The sequence below is a fragment of the Aspergillus affinis genome, assembly GCF_023601865.1.
Source record: "Aspergillus affinis strain CMG 70 chromosome Unknown NODE_83_length_165530_cov_89_932809, whole genome shotgun sequence".
NCBI lineage: Eukaryota > Fungi > Ascomycota > Eurotiomycetes > Eurotiales > Aspergillaceae > Aspergillus > Aspergillus affinis.
This window is the reverse complement of record NW_026515864.1, coordinates 99,933-118,562: the sequence shown is the minus strand read 5'-3', so window position 1 is coordinate 118,562 and position 18,630 is coordinate 99,933. Positions and strand designations below refer to the sequence as shown.

At 50.0% G+C, this 18,630-nt stretch overlaps 7 protein-coding genes across 7 annotated transcripts; 4 read left to right on the top strand and 3 right to left on the bottom strand.

The window, feature by feature from the left end:
* Positions 1–653: 653 nt before the first annotated feature.
* Positions 654–2,523, bottom strand: KD926_010640 (gamma-glutamyltransferase family protein; the record flags this gene model as incomplete). The annotated part of the gene is made up of 2 exons (XM_053103024.1): positions 654–1,934; positions 1,990–2,523. The coding sequence occupies 2 exons, from the start codon at positions 2,521–2,523 to the stop codon at positions 654–656; spliced, it is 1,815 nt and encodes a 604-aa protein (XP_052953576.1).
* An 879-nt stretch (positions 2,524–3,402) lies between these two features.
* KD926_010639 (uncharacterized protein) lies at positions 3,403–4,849 on the top strand (the record flags this gene model as incomplete). The annotated part of the gene is made up of 3 exons (XM_053103023.1): positions 3,403–3,677; positions 3,747–4,056; positions 4,130–4,849. The coding sequence occupies 3 exons, from the start codon at positions 3,403–3,405 to the stop codon at positions 4,847–4,849; spliced, it is 1,305 nt and encodes a 434-aa protein (XP_052953575.1).
* A 621-nt stretch (positions 4,850–5,470) lies between these two features.
* Positions 5,471–6,513, top strand: KD926_010638 (alpha/beta-hydrolase; the record flags this gene model as incomplete). The annotated part of the gene is made up of 3 exons (XM_053103022.1): positions 5,471–5,626; positions 5,683–5,929; positions 5,990–6,513. The coding sequence occupies 3 exons, from the start codon at positions 5,471–5,473 to the stop codon at positions 6,511–6,513; spliced, it is 927 nt and encodes a 308-aa protein (XP_052953574.1).
* A 1,064-nt stretch (positions 6,514–7,577) lies between these two features.
* KD926_010637 (uncharacterized protein) lies at positions 7,578–8,819 on the bottom strand (the record flags this gene model as incomplete). Its single annotated transcript, XM_053103020.1, has 2 exons — positions 7,578–8,288; positions 8,403–8,819. 2 exons carry the CDS (start codon positions 8,817–8,819, stop codon positions 7,578–7,580), a joined length of 1,128 nt encoding a protein of 375 aa, XP_052953573.1.
* A 31-nt stretch (positions 8,820–8,850) lies between these two features.
* KD926_010636 (uncharacterized protein) lies at positions 8,851–9,615 on the bottom strand (the record flags this gene model as incomplete). Its single annotated transcript, XM_053103019.1, has 1 exon — positions 8,851–9,615. One exon carries the CDS (start codon positions 9,613–9,615, stop codon positions 8,851–8,853), a length of 765 nt encoding a protein of 254 aa, XP_052953572.1.
* Positions 9,616–10,208: 593 nt separating this feature from the next.
* KD926_010635 (putative mitochondrial carrier protein (Rim2)) lies at positions 10,209–11,377 on the top strand (the record flags this gene model as incomplete). The annotated part of the gene is made up of 3 exons (XM_053103018.1): positions 10,209–10,342; positions 10,402–11,122; positions 11,174–11,377. 3 exons carry the CDS (start codon positions 10,209–10,211, stop codon positions 11,375–11,377), a joined length of 1,059 nt encoding a protein of 352 aa, XP_052953571.1.
* A 698-nt stretch (positions 11,378–12,075) lies between these two features.
* KD926_010634 (putative ABC multidrug transporter) lies at positions 12,076–18,483 on the top strand (the record flags this gene model as incomplete). Its single annotated transcript, XM_053103017.1, has 9 exons — positions 12,076–13,143; positions 13,199–14,731; positions 14,807–15,751; positions 15,805–16,038; positions 16,119–16,637; positions 16,709–16,785; positions 17,394–17,601; positions 17,718–18,136; positions 18,207–18,483. The coding sequence occupies 9 exons, from the start codon at positions 12,076–12,078 to the stop codon at positions 18,481–18,483; spliced, it is 5,280 nt and encodes a 1,759-aa protein (XP_052953570.1).
* Between the last annotated feature and the right edge of the window lie 147 nt (positions 18,484–18,630).

Sequence of the window (18,630 nt, the reverse complement as noted above, 5' to 3'; positions counted from 1 at the left end):
TTTCTCTCTTTCTTTCTCTCTTTCTTTCTTTGTTTGTCATTTCCCCCTAATATTCTTTTTTGCCTTCCCCTTTTCCATTTCCCTCATCCATATATTCTTTTCGTCCTTTTTTTTATGTCGTTTTCCTGTTGGAATCCTAACGGCCATCAGTCCATGCATCTGAGCGGGTTATATAGCATTTAGTGAGCAGTGAGCATGGAAGGCAAGCGAAAGGGAGGGGAGGAGCATAGCAAACCTGGCGCCATCTCTTATTATTTATCCCTTATTCTATTTCCCATCCTCTTGTTGTCTTACTATCTTATCTATGTTGTTTGGCATCATTTCATCCCAGTTTTCTTTAGCCTTTTTGCGTCTGCATTTTCATGTCATGTCATGTCTTTTCTGACTCTGACTTTGATCATTAGCCTTTGTGTCTTCTTGTTGTTGTAACATCATGGTTTTGTCTTTTATGTTTGACAGTTGAGCTGTGCTGTTGAACAGCAAATGCTGAATGAACCCTTCCCCCCATTACCGAGTATAGTTATCTTCCCCCTGATGATTGATGAAATACGATTGTTTGCAAAATGGTGATTAATCGACATACTAAGTAAAGTATATACAAGCTAGGTAATCATCGCGCAACGTAAATCGTAGGGCTAGCAAGACTTGGGATTTTAGACCACAGGAACAGCCATTCCGTCGCCTCGAAGATCGCTTCCTGCGCTGTACACCAGCTTTCCGTCATCGTAGTGGCAGCGGATAATCTGCCCACGACCGAACATGCCCCGTTCCCAGCCCTTCAGAACTTTGACTTTATGGCCGAGTTGCTGTAGACCTGCGACGGCCTCGTCGCTAATTCCCTCCTCCACGTAGACGGTACGATCCTGAGGCAGCTCGGGCGGCGCAGCGGCGATGCAAATCCGAGGAGAATCCATCGCGGCTTGGGGGTTGTAGTTGAAAGCAAGCATGTTGAGCAGAACCTGGACATGGCCTTGCGGTTGCATGAAACCACCCATAACGCCATATACCGAGTGAAGAGAACCATCCGAGATGTTGGTGATCATTGCAGGGATAATAGTGTGGTAGGGTCGTTTCCCAGGAGCCAAAGCATTTGGGTGGGTGGGACTCAGAGAGAAGTTGGCGCCTCGGTTTTGCAGCGTGAATCCACAACCCTTGGGGATGATACCAGTTCCGAAGCCGGCATAGTTGCTGTTGATGAACGAGATACCGTTGCCATCTTTGTCGGTAACCGCGAAATAAACAGTGTCGCAGTGATTGTGGGCCGGGCTGCCATGGTCAAGGATATCAGAGGCCTTGTCGGGGCTGAACAGCTTTGCTCGTTCGGCCAAGTAGGCTTGTGAGAGGAGTTCTTGGCTTGGGACTTTTTCGACGTCCGGGTCGGTTACCCACCACGAGGCGTCTGCGAATGCAATTCGAAGGCTCTCAATGATGGCGTGGAGATACTCGGCTGAGTTATGCTGGGCCTCCGTGAACTTGGGAATCTTGCCCGTTCGCTCTAGTTCTTCAAGTAAACCCAATGCCATGAGTGCGACAATGCCCTGTCCGTTTGGTGGGTGCTCCCAAATCTCCACACCCTGGTTGACTTCGTCATGCGTACCCTCCGATTGCTTCTCGACGATTCCCTGCCCGGTGAATTTCAGGGAAATAGCTTCCGTCTCCTGGCTTCCCGTTTCGGCGTGATTCTTCAGATCGTCCAAAGTCAAGTAGCCTCCAAGGTCCTGAACGACCTTGACAAGCTCCTCTGCAATCCGACCTTCATAGAAACCCTTTTTACCTTCGGTAGCGAGCGTTCGGAAAGTTCGTGCCAGGGTGGGATTTTTCTTTATTTCGCCGGCCAGGGGAGCTCTAAACCCGTCCTTAGCTTTAGAATCGGGCTTGAGCATCTCATGCGCGTTCGGTGACGCTTGGCGGAGTAGGTCTTCTTGTTCGTGCCACTAAGGCGTATGTTAGTCACGGCTCGTGGGATCAGATAGAGATGCATAGACGTACGAAATAAGACGACAGCTCAGACACAGGAAATCCCTCTTCTCCCAGCTCAATGGCTGGAAGCAGGATTTGCTCCAGAGACAGCTTACCGCTGCCAAACTTCTCGACGGTATCAACCCATCCAGCAGCCGCCCCCGGCGTGGTCACCGCAACCGCACTTCTGAATGGAACTTCAGCCATGTCGTCCGGTCCTAGGTTTAAGTCCTTTCTGACTTTCTCTAGCGTGGCATTGGCAGCGTATCTTCCCGACCCGTTAAGAGAGTGAACCTTTTTGGTCTTGGCCTCGTAGAAAAGGCAGAACATGTCTCCTCCAATCCCCGTGGAGCTAGGTTCGGTGATGTTTAATGCGGCGGCCACAGCTACAGCCGCATCGGCAGCATTTCCTCCTTCCTTGAGAATCCGTTGGCCCGCCGCGGCAGCCAAGGGCTGGGTCGCAGTGACAATTCCATTGGTACTGTGTACAGTACTCCTTCGACTCGAAAATGGAGTGAGATCAGGGTTAATGCGAGAGTAGATAGCCTTTGAATTGAGAGGCATTGTGACTGAATTCTGTCGCACAGCGGGGATAGGATAGAATGTAATTGCTTTAGGCCCTCGTAGATGGGGGAATCCGGTTTAAATAGAAGATTCAGGAGATAAGAGGACTAGTCACAGGGAGTGGAGGGTCATTTGAGCCAAGATAACAAACGGTGTCATACATTGTGCCCCGCCAATGACCTCGGGAATTCTGGTTGGAGAAGCCATCGAAAGCAGAGGCCTTCCGAGGGGAACGGAAAGTTGGAGAAAGCAAAGGGCCGCATGTCCGGAGAAGGCGCCCCGCCGCTGCCTGCGATCACGTCAGCGACACTGCCTTCCTGATCGGGACGAATGCGGCCCTATGCCGTTCTAGGTGCAGCGTCATCCCGTGACCCGGCGCGGGAGATCAGGTGACCGAGGGGGTGATTGATTAAAACGCGATCGATCAAGATAAGATCCGGACTGGTCCTGATTAAAACACACTGGGGAAGCTTGCCGACCTCAACTCTTCTCGTCCTGTTTCATCTCCCCACCACCTCCACTCGGGACCACCGGATTCAGAGAGACTTCGCGCGTACCGAGTCACTGACCCAGAAGAAACGTCGTCGGCTTCTTGATCGCCGACACACACCACCGCTTGGGACGGCCCCGCGCCGAAGACGGAGGGATCTTTCTCAACCGCATCATCCCACTGTGATCCTGGAAAGACTGTGCGCAGTATAATAATAGTTTCCATCGCCGAAAGCCATGGAGCACCCGGGTTGAATTTTTTCTTGTACTTTCAGACGACGACTTCTCATTTTCAGATGCTTACTTGATTCTTGGCCTTGCCCGGTTTCAAGCTACTGCAAAGCATACTCTGAACTCTCTTTTCGCATTTCCTCCCTAACTTTGCGCAAAATGGTTGTGTTTGTTGACCTGGATCACGATGCGTTTAACAAACGTAGCTTTCAAAGGGGTCCTGACCCTCTCTTTCACCCTTATGTAGAGCCTGGAAAGCCTACGGTATCAAAGCTGGTGGGAGCTAGCTCTGATCCTGTCTCGCGCCCTGCGGATGAGGAGACCGACGATGATCCCTCTGCCAATCCGGCTCGTGACTCTCGTCAATCTCAATCAGTACCAGAGAAGCAAACTCCGAATCGGAATTCTTTCTCTGCTGCATTGAGTTGCTACCCGTATGGAGCATTCGTGAACTAGAGCCACGTTGGCATTGCTTCGGCATTGTTATGCTAACTAGACCCCAGAGTCATCAAAGAAATCGCTCGATTGGTGGACTTGAACACGCTGGACTCGTTGTCGCAGACATGCCGCCAATTCCACGCCAATTTGCTTCCGTATCGTCAGCAGCTAGTCAAACAAACCCTTCGCTGCGAGAATGAATACGTTGAGACGTTGATGGACTTGTTGAAGAGCGGTACCGTCATACCTGATAGTGTCAAATCCGTGATCCGGCTCCTAAGTCAGGGAGCTATGAGCTCTGGGCGCCTCACCACCGGCAAAATTTCTAAATGTGCTCGGGATATGGTCGCAGAATGCCGGAGATGCTCCACGGTTGTGTGTCGCGTATGAGCCCCTTTTGATTCCCCCGAGGAAATTTCAAAATCTCTCCTACTAACAGTTTCCTTAGAACTGCACGGCCAAGCCTGCAACAACTAGTATGCTCAAAAACCGGATTCGTCGTCTTTGCACTACTTGCCGCACGGCGCCATTGACCGACCATCTCATCTCCCCCTCCTCCCGCCGTCACAATCCCCGGGCATCGCCGTCGATAGACGAATCTAGCTTTACAGCACCGGCGTTTTTACGGACACCGTGCACGTGTGCAGATGCTTTTTGGATTTGTCACCACTGTGGTATGCGACTACGTAGTAGTGACACCACATATCGCCGAGTCTGGAACTGGCGCACCCGTTACAGTACGCATCTAGGTGGACTGGGGACGGGAATCGGGGAGGGCTGTCAGGGAGTAAAATGCGGCCGCGGAGAGGATTGTTTGGCCGCCCAAGAGATCGAAATGGAAGTGGAATGTGAAGCGGACGAGTCCTCGGGTAGTCCCCATGGCCATTCCCCTCGTCTTGGGGATGGACCCTGGGATTCGCACAATCATTCCAATGACCGGTGGGAGAGTCGCGAAGAAGAGGAACCTGGTTATTCCAGGCAGGAAATCATTGGAATAGGTGGCGTGGTGAAGCAAAAGGCCAAGAAACGGGTTACCGTGGGCTCCTGCGTGGTTGAACACGAAGACGAGCGAGAAACCGGGCAATATTTGGTTCGGGAAGAGGAGGGACAAGATCGTAGTTGGTGTGGATGGTGCTGGAGAGTGATTCCATCCAAGAGCGAGTTGTGATTTTTCAAGGTCATTATTGTTTACAAAGGATTCTATTGGAACAATAAGGTTTCGTATTGCCTAGTACTTTGTATGCAGAATCGAGGCTCAATGAAGGTCTGATCCTCTTGACTTAGAGGATCGAAACGAAGCTATTTAACATGCAATATGACTACGTGGCTTCTTTGAAATCGGCTTATCTTGAAGCCATGAAATGCCGTCAGAGTTGATCTAGACGGAAGCGGCAAGGTGTTGAATCCTAGCGGTAAAATTGCCCCATATTCGCTGACAGATTCTTACGTGTCTAGTTTAGCGTACGAAGCAATCTGATCCTTGTCCTGTTTGCATTGTTTCACACGATGTGGAGCCAAGTCGTTTGTTTGAGTGGTTTGTCCTGTTTGTCAAGGCCGATCTTCGCCCGGTGAGTGGCCTCCAGCCTCAATAATGGGTCCTCGGCTGCTCCAGTATACTCCGTAGGTACCGGATTGAACATACAATATCCCGTGAAGTTTAACCGAAACCCCCCAATACGGTAGTTCAAAATGAGGTATAAATCCCGTTCATTACTTTTGACTTTTCATCCCCAGTATATGATACCCCCCTGGTCAGTCTGTCAACTCTCATCGCCACTTCCCCGCAAAAATGTCATCAAGTCCGAAATTCGACCCCTTTAACATCATCTCGACAACCTACAAGACAGTCTCCCAGCATGATATCGCCGTCAATGTCCTAGTACCCAAGAAAATAACATCTGCGGGCAAATATCCTGTCATTATTCGCTTCCATGGAGGCGGTTTTGTATGTATTCAGGTTGCCAGGGTCATTTAAACTATCAAGCTGACCACCCCCTGAAGGTATCAGGATCAAGTCTGTTTCCAGACTGGTTTCCGAAATGGCAGGCTGAATTGGCCCTGCAGCATAATGCTATCATTGTGCTTCCCAATTATCGTCTCCTTCCGGACTCCACCGGCATGGATATCATGGAAGACATCGATCATCTATGGGCCTGGGTCACGTCCAAATTGGCAGACACTTTGCGTGATCATTTCTCTGGCATTGAGCCCGATTTGTCTAGAATAATGACTGCAGGTGAAAGTGCAGGTTAGCAACCCCTTTCCTTTACTCCTGTCTCATACTTCGACGATACGAACATCCAAATAGGCGGCTACCTAAGCGTGCAACTTTCTCTCAACCACCCCGACGCCATCAAGTCCTGTATTTCCGAATTCCCCTGCATCGACCTGAAATCCGCACCATTCACAGCGCAACATTCCAACCCACGAGCGCCCCCTTCTTTAGTCCAAGATTATCTTGCAAACAAAGAAGATAAGAACTCTATTCTGTCGTCTGATATCACCATCTCTCGCTTCCCGTTCGCGTTTTCAATGATGGACAATTCACGGTTCTTGGAGTTCTTCGGGACCGACGAGAGATTGTTCCCCTTCGAGAGGGTATCTCGTGGGGCGAAGATCCCGCCGTTGTTTCTCATTCATGGGCTGGATGATGATATCGTCCCGGTTCAGGGAAGTCGGGATTTCACGGCATTGCTGCAGGAAAAGCAGCCTTCTGCTAAAGTGCATCTGTCTACACCCCCTGGTGGTCATGGAATGCATGAACCGTGGAGTCAGAATCATGATGCGATGAAAGAAGGGTTGGAGTTGGTTACTCGCGCTTGGCTGGGGTAGTTTAAGCGGATGCTCGTAGTTGGGAATGAGCCATTTTCGAAGATTCTGCTCCTATAAGCATTTTGTAGAGATCATGGAGCAGGATCTTATAAAATGAAGATGACCTGACCGTCAATTCTTTCAACGTGAGCTTTCCGACAAGTTCTCTTTCAACCTGACGTTGAAATACTCCTGTCCAGGAAACATAGCTATATATTGAGAGTTTCAAGGTAAAAAGTCTACTCACCTTCATTAAATAAAAGACAAGCCCTTTAATATAGGGGTTTTCCTGAAACTTCGTTACCAAATAAACACTTTTGGCCACGGGGAACATGGAAAGCAAATCGATCAATTTGGTGTAAATAAACTAACTAGCTACCTGGCTTTCACGCAAAAGCAACCCCCCCCCCCCCCCCCCATTCGGAAGTAGGCCCTAAACTCGTTCGAAGTTTTGAGTGTTAGGGAATTCCCAAATGGCGGTTCAATGAGTTATCCCCCGTGGTGTTTACTCTTGCAAGCTGTTTACGATCCCTATGGTGCGCAACAAGCTTCCGCCATAATTCAAACCCTCGTCCAACACTTGGACCTGATGCCATGTTTTCATACCCGATCACCAAAAGTGCTCCTTTTGCCCTACTCAGGGCCACACACAACCTAAGGGAATCGGTTACAAATCCAAAACCATGCTTCCCGCCTGGCCGGGTTGTGGAGAGAATGACGATCTTGTCTTCATGTCCCTGGGCGGCGTCCACACTCATAATTTCAAGTTGTGTCAGCTTTAGCTTGTCTTTCAGGAGCATCATGAGAATGATCCTTTCTTCTGAGTAGTAGGAAAGAATCAAGATACCTTTCGCGGGAAAACCTCTTTTCGCAAATTCGCTAACCAACTTCGCGATCATGACAACATACTCTCGGTATTGAAAAATGAAAACCCTGTTTTTCGTCTCCATAGGGTTGAGTCCGTGACCGAGAAGAAATATGAATGTCCTCGCGACATTCCATATTCTTTCGCCATCATGTCTTTTAGGGGTTCAAATTTGTCGGTTTCAAGATATGTATGAGTTTACAAGGTTTCCGTCGTAAAATTAAAATTCGCGATTGGGAAACTCCGCGATATCTGGGTGCATGCGATACTGGGTTCTTAGGCGCACATGGCGTACCCCAGTTTTCAGGAACCGTTCAAACAGTGACAGTCGCTCTGCTTCGTAGGCTTCATTTTTGCCAAATGATGTGACTGTGGGCGGGAGCTGCGCCACATCACCGCTTAGGATGACCTTTTTCGCCGATCGGTAATACCGAATGAAGGAGTTCACGGCCACGCTTTCCGTAATTTGTGTTGCTTCTTCCAAAAGAATGATCTCTGGTGCAAAGCCTCTTAACGCCTTCCGCCCTGCGGTGGACGAAGTGCACAAAATTATCCTTGAATTCTTGACATAGAACTCCTGGAGGTCGAACCAAGCTCGGTTGTACTCAGAATTTAATCTTTTCATGACATCCTCGGGGTCTTCTTGTAATAGTAATCCTGGGCGCCGTACTTGAAGGTTAAGCGAGGGGATATCTGTGGACTCGGAGAAAAGGACGCCCCTTTTAGCTAGGCAGTGCTGGTACGTAATCAATTGCCACAACAGAAACATCTCTATCCTCTGATCCACCGTTGTTTGTGGCCATTGAGACTTGAGCCCGATCGCTAGATCTAGTCCGCGAAGGATGTGTCTTCCCAAAGACACATCGAATCCAGACGCCGCTTCGATACTAGAGCGGAGAATATTGTAATATGCTCTGTCGATGCCAGCGGCCTACAGTTGCTCCTTAGTGGATTCAAATAAGTCTTAAGTCCTAGCCGCGCCCGGCACATCTGGCGCCATTTGGCTTTCAATGTCCTCGCCGAACACTGTTTCGAGTCGATATACCCCATCAGATGAAAGCTTTACTTTTCCCAGTTCCTCAAGCAGTCGTCTAGTGATTACGTCGAGGCCATGGTTAGACCCGCACACGATGAGAATTCTGTTGTCTCGTTTTCTATGATAAAGAGCAATCTGAACAGAAACCATCGTCTTCCCCGTTCCGGGTGGCCCGGTCACCAGACTGACATAATTATTGTATGAGTTTGCGGGTATCATCCCCTCTCGGAGGGCGGCGACTTGTTCGGCGTTCAAAAATCGAGGAAGTCTGTCGATGTACTGCTTGGCACCAAGAGGAAGCTGCAAAGGGGGTTCATGCATGATAGCACCATTGTCGCGGGCAAGAAGTAATCTCTTAACGTAGTTATTAAACGGGACGCCAGGATCTCTGTTTCCATACATCGCACAGCGGATTGCATCCTTCATTTGCCGGTATACGGGGGCGTCACGACCGAATTTATAGAACCCGGACAATTCCAGCACATTCCCAGTTGACTGCGCTAGCATTGACCCGTATTCGAATGACCACAGCCTTTGGTGGCTGGGCAACAGTGCCGGAAGGGAAGTTGGGAGATTTTACCACGACTCCTGTCCAAGTTTCCCGTGTTTTGCTACCGTGAACCTTTGGTGTTATGGTCACTTGCGTACCTGGCTCAGGCAATGCAGTACCATTCTCTGCAAAAGCATCCGATGGCAACTGGACATCTGTCACATTCAAGATTGCATAGAAATATTGCTCTAGACAGGTTGCCTGTTCCCCGTGAATGAGGGAAAGCGGACACAACTGGACCTTGTATTCTCGGTTGAACTTGTCACAGTAGTTTGAAACCTGGTGTTGAGCTTCCCTTAGAAGACCGACCGTTTTCAATACTTCACAATGCCTCTCGTTGATGTAAGTCAAGGTCTGGCCGCAGAAGACACCGGATGATGAAGGAGATTGAAATAACGGCGGTTGGTTCATCCAGCCCTTATTACGTATCCCAAAGTGCTCTCGAATAGCATTGTCGGCAATGCTTGGTATATCCTCAATTCTGCACCATCCTCCTGAGGCAACATATCGGCAATCGAAAAGCGGGTAATAGCCGGCAGAAAAATGCGCAAAGAACTTGTAGCCGCATATGTAGCAGCAACAACGACCGTCGCAGGACTGACTGGGGCGATTATAGATGTTCTCCCAGTCATCGGCCAGGTACTTTTCTGGGATAGAGCTAGAATCTGCCATATTGGGTTCAAGAGTCGTGGGCCACAACATACAGGAAAAGAATGGATATCTGTTAAGAGTTCAGGCCATAATACCATCGACATTAGTGGCATCATAATGATTACAGGGGTTCGTATCGGATTTCTAGACCAATGATGATTCAAGGCATAGGTGCATTTTCGATGGTGCCGACGGGATGTAGACGCTTGGATAGGAACAAAACTAAGATAGAGTTATATAGATAGCCCGTCCCCTTTGGGATTAGTGAACGGTTAGTAATCCGGCCCCGACGGCTGGACCTCGGAGCGGAACAATATGTGATCCCGGACAGGCTTGGCAATAAAAAATTCCAGAACAAACGCCTCTCGCGGCGTCCCTGGCCGGCTGTGCTTGGCGCGAAAGATCTCAAACTTCCCCAGCTGTCAAATTTTTGTTTCCCTACCTTTTTTTTTTCTGTCTTTAGCTTTAGCTTTTGGGGGAAGAAAAGTTTACTCTTAGCTTCACATGCGTTACGATAACGGCAATCTAAATTGACTGACTTTTATTTCTTATCGACGGGCCTAAATTACCCTTCATTTTCCATCCTAATCTTTTCGCCTTCCCAACGTCCGGAGATGCAGGCACTCCGCAAGAACATCGACAATGGTCCGCCTCCAAAGACCTTCGCAGAAGCTTCCGCTTCCGATGACCCAGTTACTCCGCATGTCCATAAAGCCACCAGTCCGTCGACGCATTTCATTGCTGGCGCGTGAGCATCCCCGACGATCCCGGAGTCTATCTCCAAGATGCTAATGAATCAACCTGCAGCACCGGTGGCATGGTTACTGCCCTCCTGACGTCGCCCCTAGATGTGCTTCGAACTCGTTTACAATCAGATTTCTATCGCTCGCAGACCAAATCCGCCGTCGCTCCCCCGCCTCAGACCCGAGTGTCTCTACCACGATCCTTCCTTCTCCATTTCCGTGAGACCTTTGACATTCTATTCACGATACACCGCGTCGAGGGCTGGCGCAGTCTCTTCAGAGGACTGGGACCCAGTCTGACGGGTGTGGTCCCGGCCACTGCGATCAAATTCTACGCGTACGGCAATTGCAAACGGCTCTACCCTGGCCTGCTGGGAAAGGATGCCGACTCTACGTCGGTACACGCTCTCTCGGCGGCGACGGCCGGTGTTGTGACCGGTACCGCGACGAATCCTATCTGGCTCGTCAAGACCCGGCTTCAACTCGATAAGTCACACTTGGAAAGCGGTGGGCAACCACGGTACAAGAGCAGCTATGACTGCGTGAAGCAGGTCGTCAAGCAGGAAGGATTGAGAGGGTTATATCGGGGTCTTGCGGCGAGCTACCTGGGAGTTATCGAGACCACTCTGCATCTTGCATCCTACGAACGAATGAAGGTCATGCTCGCGAATCAGAACAAGCTGCAGAACGAGAAGAAAAACAACGAGCTATCCCAGGGTTTGATTCTCAGTGGTGCAGCTGGTCTTTCCAAGCTGATCGCCGTCTTGATCGCTTACCCCCACGAGGTGAGATCTTCCCGAGTCCCTTGTCCGTTCCCGCGACTAACAAAATGATAGGTACTCCGGACTCGACTACGACAGGCCCCTATGGCCAACGGCCACCCGAAATACACCGGGGTGATGCAATGCCTCCGATTGATGGTTAAAGAAGAAGGAGTTGTCGCCCTTTACGGCGGACTGACGGCGCATCTGATCCGCACCGTCCCTTCGGCGGCGATCACGCTGGGAACATATGAGCTGGTACTCAAGCTGCTGAATTAGCCGCTTCACGTCGCAACGAACTGGCTAGGCACCAGCAGGTCGACTGTATTATTATTAAATGTAAATGTATTTATGTATCATAGACTACTAATTAACGGGAATAGACACATCACCTACTTGAGCAACATAAAGCGTCAATTTTCTCATGGGACACATTAACGCCAAGGGCAAATACGGGCATGAGTGGCTTTCATGCGTCATCAAAGATGAAGTTTAATTCAGAGACTTCGTATTTCGGTGATGCACTGCGTCTTGTCGAGTCTTTCACGCCCTTTTGTCAGCTCCCTGCCTGACGGAGCCCGCGGACCACTCGCATCCCTCGGACTCCGCGGCGCGTCAGGCCTCGTCTTGGCATCAAATCCACTCCCGCCGTTTTGGCTGGACAAGCTGCCAATCTTCTTGCGTCCTTCGCCGCGATCTCTCCCGTCCATTGGTTTTCTCGTGATAATGGCTTGGCGGGCTGCTTCTGGCAGGTCTGGAGCTAGTCTCACCCCTAATCTTACCTCTTCGGGATCCCGCCATCGGGATTTTCGTGGCGCCTATGGTCCGAAAGCAGTATGAGAGGCTCTAGTATATAGTATGCCGCTAACAATGGCCGATCCTTGCATCGTTTTCCTTCTCTTCTATGCTCGTTGTTGCCCCGTGACTTCGTCGGGATGTCACTCCAAGGTAAGGCTACTAGTACACCCACGCATCTCATGGGTAATCTAGCCCCGTCCAGCGACAGCTCGTCGAATGAAATGGTCACCTCCACTAGCCATACTCATCAGGCCGAGGATTCTCACGGAAAGAAGCTCGAGACCGATGTGCACGAGGATAGCGAGGCCCAAAGAGAGCAAGAGATACTCAATCTTGCTCGCAAGTTCACGACCAGGTCGATCGATTCGCATCACCAACCACTCTTCGGACCAAACCCCGGAAAGAAGGTCGACCCCCAGAGTCCCGATTTTAGCGCCAAATCTTGGGCAAAGGCTTTCTACAATGTACGATACAAGGCAGAGGGCAACTCTGAGCCACGGCTCTCTGGGTTTGCCTTCAAGGGTCTTCAGGTGTATGGATACGGCAGCGCTACCGATTACCAAATGAGCGTCGGTAATGCCTTGCTCAAACTTCCGTCCATGGCTCTCCGTGTATTCAGTGGAAAGCATCGACAGAAGGTCGACATTCTTCAAGACTTTGACGGACTGGTTCTACCGGGCGAGCAGCTATGTGCTCTCGGTCCTCCTGGTTCGGGCTGCTCGACACTATTAAAGACGATTGCCGGCGACACTCATGGTTTCGAAGTTCATCCGGATTCATACATCAATTACCACGGTATCACTTCCCGACAAATGACGACCGCATTTCGAGGCGAGGCCATCTACACCGCAGAGGTTGACATCCATTTTCCTATGCTTTCGGTGGGCGACACCCTTTACTTCGCTGCTCTTGCTCGTGCACCCTACCAGATTCCCGCCGGCATCGGCCGTGACGAATATGCGACTCATCTGCGGGACGTGATCATGGCCATGTTCGGCATCGGTCACACCATTAACACACGGGTGGGCAATGATTTTGTCCGTGGAGTCAGTGGGGGTGAGAGGAAGCGAGTGACAATTGCTGAGGCTGCGCTGAGCTATGCCCCGTTGCAATGCTGGGACAACAGCACCCGGGGTCTCGATAGTGCCAATGCTGTTGAATTCTGCAAGACCTTGCGCACTCAAAGCGATGTTTTCGGAACGACTTCATGCATTGCGATTTATCAGGCGCCCCAGGCCGCCTATGAGGTATGTGAAGCATTCCAGTTCAAAGAATTCATCTTTGTACTAACAGCTAGGTTAGTTGTTTGATAAAGTGACTGTGTTGTACGAAGGACGGCAAATCTACTTCGGCAAGGCAGGCGATGCAAACGCTTATTTTGAACGACTCGGATTTCACTGTCCTGAATCTCAAACTACGGCTGATTACCTCACGTCGATGACGAGTCCTGTTGAACGAGTGATCAAGCCTGGGTTCGAACACTTAGTGCCTCGAACCGCCGATGAGTTTGCTCAAAGATGGAAAGATAGCCCCGAGCGCCAGGATCTCTTGCGCCAAATCGACCAGTACGCAAAGGATCACCCGTTTGAAGGAGCCGACTTTGAGAAGTTCGATCAGTCTCGAAAGATGGAAAAGTCATCCAAGCAACGCCAAAAGTCACCATACACCCTCTCCTACTGGCGTCAAATCCAGCTGTGCATGTGGCGAGGAGTACAGCAGCTGAAAAATGACCCGAGCGTCACTCTCGCCATGTTAATCGGAAATTTCTTCGAAGCTCTAATCATCGCCAGTATTTTCTATGGTCTTGCAAACGATACATCCTCTTTCTTTGCCCGAGGTGCTCTATTGTTCCTTATGGTCGTGTTGAATGCGTTCTCGAGTTTACTTGAAATTCTCTCGCTCTATGCCAAAAGACAGATTGTGGAAAAACATAATCGCTATGCACTATATCATCCTAGTGCCGAAGCGATCTCGTCCTTGATCGTTGACATGCCCTACAAGATCACCAATACCTTGATCGTGAATACGACTTTGTATTTTATGGGTAATCTTCGCCGTGAACCTGGACCATTCTTCTTCTACCTTTTGATCTCGTTCTTCACGATGATGTCTATGTCGATGTTTTTCCGTCTTTTTGCCTCGATCACTAAAACAATTGCTCAAGCTCTCGCGCCATCCGGTATTATCATGCTAGGTCTTGTTTTGTATACCGGGTTCGCGTTGCCGGTCGCTTACATGCGTGGTTGGGCGCATTGGATCCGCTATATCAACCCTATTTCTTACGGATTCGAGGCTATTATGGTCAACGAGTTCCATGGACGCGAATTCCCGTGCGTCGCATTCGTACCGTCTGGTCCGGGGTATGAGGATATCTCTCTAGACCAACGCGCGTGCGCTACGGCGGGCTCCGTTCCCGGCTTCGATACAGTCAGTGGCTCGGCATTTGTTCAGAGCTCCTACCAATATCTGAATAGTCACCGCTGGCGTAACTTCGGGATCATTGCTGCCTTCACTATCTTCCTCGCTTTTTGCCACCTGGTCCTGTCTGAGTTGGTAGCCTCCGAGCGCTCCAAAGGAGAAGTCCTTGTCTTCCGTCGTGGAAGGGCACACAAATCCAAGGCGAAACAGTCGCAGTCGGACGAAGAGCAGTCTGGCTCTCCTGAGCTTCATGAGAAACACGATAGCGGTCTTGAATCAGATGCCGACGTGGAGAAGCAAGTGTCGATTTTTCATTGGGAAAATGTCTGCTATGACATCAAAATCAAGGGCGAACCTCGGCGAATCTTGGACAATGTGGACGGGTGGATCAAGCCTGGCACTTTGACAGCACTCATGGTATGCAATAGATCCTTTGTTTTTCTTACCCACTTCTCATATGAATTGTTTTGATGCTAACCATCACCGTCACAGGGTGTTTCTGGGGCTGGTAAAACTACTCTTCTTGACGTCCTCGCCAGTCGCACAACGGTCGGGGTGATCTCGGGCGACATGTTGGTAGATGGTCGACAACGCGATGAATCGTTCCAGCGCAAGACGGGCTACGTGCAGCAACAAGATTTGCATCTCCACACATCAACTGTTCGTGAGGCGCTTGAATTCAGTGCTCTTCTTCGTCAACCGAGCCACTTCACCCGACAAGAGAAGTTAGACTATGTCGACAAAGTCATCAGCCTCCTCAATATGGACGAATATGCCGACGCCATAGTAGGAGTTCCCGGTGAAGGGCTCAACGTGGAGCAGCGAAAGCGCTTGACCATCGGCGTCGAGCTCGCAGCACGCCCTAAACTGCTTCTGTTCCTGGATGAGCCCACCTCCGGTTTAGACAGTCAAACCTCCTGGTCCATTTGTAATCTCATGGAAAAGCTCACTCGCAACGGTCAAGCCATCCTTTGCACCATCCATCAGCCGTCTGCAATGCTCTTCCAGCGCTTCGATCGATTGCTTCTTCTCGCCAAAGGCGGCAAGACGGTTTATTTCGGCGAAATCGGCAAAGACTCGGAAATATTGGAAAATTATTTTGTGCGCAATGGTGGTCCGGTCTGCCCACCTGGAGCTAACCCGGCAGAACACATGCTCGAAGTGATCGGTGCTGCACCTGGATCCCATACAGACATCGACTGGCCTGTCGCTTGGCAAAATAGCAAGGAGCGCCAGGAAGTTCGTGCAGAGCTTGGTCGCCTACGTGAGCTGGCCAATTCTCCTTCCGCGGTCTCTGATCCAAACGACAAATCCAGCTATGAGGAATTCGCAGCACCTTGGACGACGCAGATGTACCAGGTTGGGCTGCGCGTCTTTCAGCAATATTGGCGCACCCCTTCTTACATTTACTCTAAGGCCCTGCTTACTATTGGTTCTGTACGTCAATAGATCTCGTTCTTAAGACAAATAGCCGGACTAACCATGCACAGTCTATATTCATCGGTTTCTCTTTTTTCAAAAGCGAAAACACCACCCAAGGCATGCAGAATCAGATGTTCGGCATCCTGATCTTCTTCTTCGTCGTCATCCAATTAATGTTCCAAATCATCCCGGTCTTCGTCGTGCAACGAACCCTCTACGAGGCACGCGAACGGCAATCCAAAACCTACGCATGGCAAGCCTTTGTTCTTTCGAACATCGCCGTCGAATTTGCCTGGAATACAGTAAATCCCCCTTCCCCTCCCTCTCACTAACTACCCTAAACGAGAAGAATAAAACTAACCTTCCAACCCTAAACCCAAAGCTCATGGCTATCTTCTGCTTCCTCGTCTGGTTCTATCCCATGGGTCTCTACCAGAATGCACAATACACCCACACCATGCACTCCCGCAGCACACTCGCTTTCCTCATCGTTTGGGTCCTCTTCCTCTTCGCCAGCTCTTTCGCCCAGATGCTCATTGCCGGATTGCCTAGCGACGAATTGGCCACCGCCCTCGCTAATATCCTCGCCATCATGCTCTACGCCTTCTGCGGCATCCTCGCAGGCCCTGACGCCCTCCCTGGTTTTTGGATCTTCATGTACCGCGTCAATCCCTTCACATACGTCACGTCAGGCCTCCTGTCCACCAGCCTCGGCAATGCCCCCATGCACTGTGCGGATAACGAAGTGTTGCGGTTCTCTGCGCCGGAGAACCAGACCTGTGGACAGTACTTGGGTCCGTATGTCAAGGCGGCGGGTGGCGAGGTTTTGCACCCAGATGCGGGTGGGGATGAGCAATGTCAGTTTTGCAGTGTGACGTGGACGAATGATTTCTTGCGAGGCGTGAGTATTGATGTTGAGACAAGGTGGAGGGATTTCGGTCTCGTGTGGGTGTATGTGGTGTTTAATATTAGTGCGGCGGTGTTTTTGTATTGGTTGTGTCGGGTGCCGAAGGGGAAGAAGACGAAGAAGACGGCGAAGGGGAATTAGGGTAGGTAGGAATCTACCTACCTAGATTTGAGGACCGTGATGGTGATGGATTGGATTGGATTGAACTCGGACCGAGTCTCATGAAAACGACAAGGGCACCTACTGCAGGTATCACTTCCTTCGGGGAAGAGGAGAGACAGGAGAAGGTAGATTGGCGAAGGATTCACATTGCAAAATTAGATTTGTTGGTTTGGTTTGGTGGATAGACCCAGGATATTTGTACGTTAACATGATTAATCATTAATACTATAGAATGTACTGTACACTTATTCCTGCCTACCTACCTTGCCTTATGCAGTAGTACTCCGTACAAGAGTTAGAGTATGGGTCTACCTAGGCTCTATCCTTCGATTCATTTCTTTTTCCTTCCCTCCACCGGTTCGCCCCTTGTTCGTTCTGTCATCCTTCATCATTTAACTCTGTTTCATCTCCAGACTCGGCGAGCAAGCAACCAACAGATGATGACGTCAGTCTTTTAGTATTAGTTTTTCGAGCATCTTTTTAACTGTATGTCTGGGTACTCCGAGTACTCCGTAGATCGGTCCCAGATGTTTAGATACATGTGAATTGATGTGGCTGGCCCCCAAATCACAAATAATCCTTTGAAAGATTAGTGTGGATCTTTGCCCTGTTTCGTCCCCACTCAACGGAGGTCTCGTTGCGTGGCTTCGTGCTCTTCTTTAACACATGGGGTATATTGAACGCACCTGGAGTCTTTCAGATGTACTATGAACAAGAGACACTATTCAAAGCATCGTTTTCAACTATCTCCTGGATCGGTGTCATCCAGCCCACTATGCTGCTTATAGTTGGCTTCGTTACCGGCTCAATCTATGACCGCGGCAAGTTGCGCTGGTTTTTGATTTCTGTTTTGTTTTCGGTCATATGATGCTGAGTCTTTGCGACAATTTCGGTCAAATGCTTTGTTCCCAGGGACTTTTGATCGAAATCGGTGCCGGCTGTCTATTCGTGTCTTGCGTTTCAATTTCAACCACTTATTTTACTGCCAAACTTGGTCTAGCACTCGAAATTGCGGTCTCAAGCTCTTCCATATGTGGAATAGTCTATCCCATTATCCTTGATCGACTTATCGGACCTCTTGGCTTTGGTTGGGCTACTCGCATCATCGGGTTCATTGCTCTCGGCGCACTCTTGACTCCCATTGTCGTGATGCGCCAGCGGTTGATACTCCCTAAGGCTCGCAGCCTGATTGACTGGAGTGCTTTTACGGACTTTTCCTATATGTATTTTGTTTTCCCTTCGTTGGTCGCTTCCATCGGTCTGTTTGTGTTACTTTTCTATATCTCTTGCTTTGCCGCCGCTGCCCGTATCACTGACACGACAATGGTGATGTAAATTAGTTCCATGCTAAACGCTGGGTCATTCTTTGGGCGAACTCTTCCTAACACTCTGTCTGACAAGACATGGTCCTTTAACCTCATCGCTCGCCCTTTGCTGTCTCATCGTTGGGCTCCTCATCTTTTGTCTGATGGCCGTGGCTTCGCAGGCTGGTTTGCCTGCCATCGCAGCTCTATTAGGCTTCTTTAGTGGTGCACTAATAGGATTGCCTCCATTATGTTTTGTGTCTTTGACTCGGGACAAGTCAATGATCGGCACCCGCATCGGCATGGGCTTCGGTATGATTGGATTAGGTGTCCTGTGTGGTGGGCCCGCTGGAGGAGCTATCATTACTCTGTAACAATAACAACTCTGCCAGATTTGACTGGTCAGGGCTCTGGTTATGTGATGGAGCCTATTCAACGGTGTACTGTTGCTGGAATGATGCACGGAGTATATTGCAGCGCGGGTCTTTGGATGGGGGCCCAGTATGGGGATCAAGGCCTTA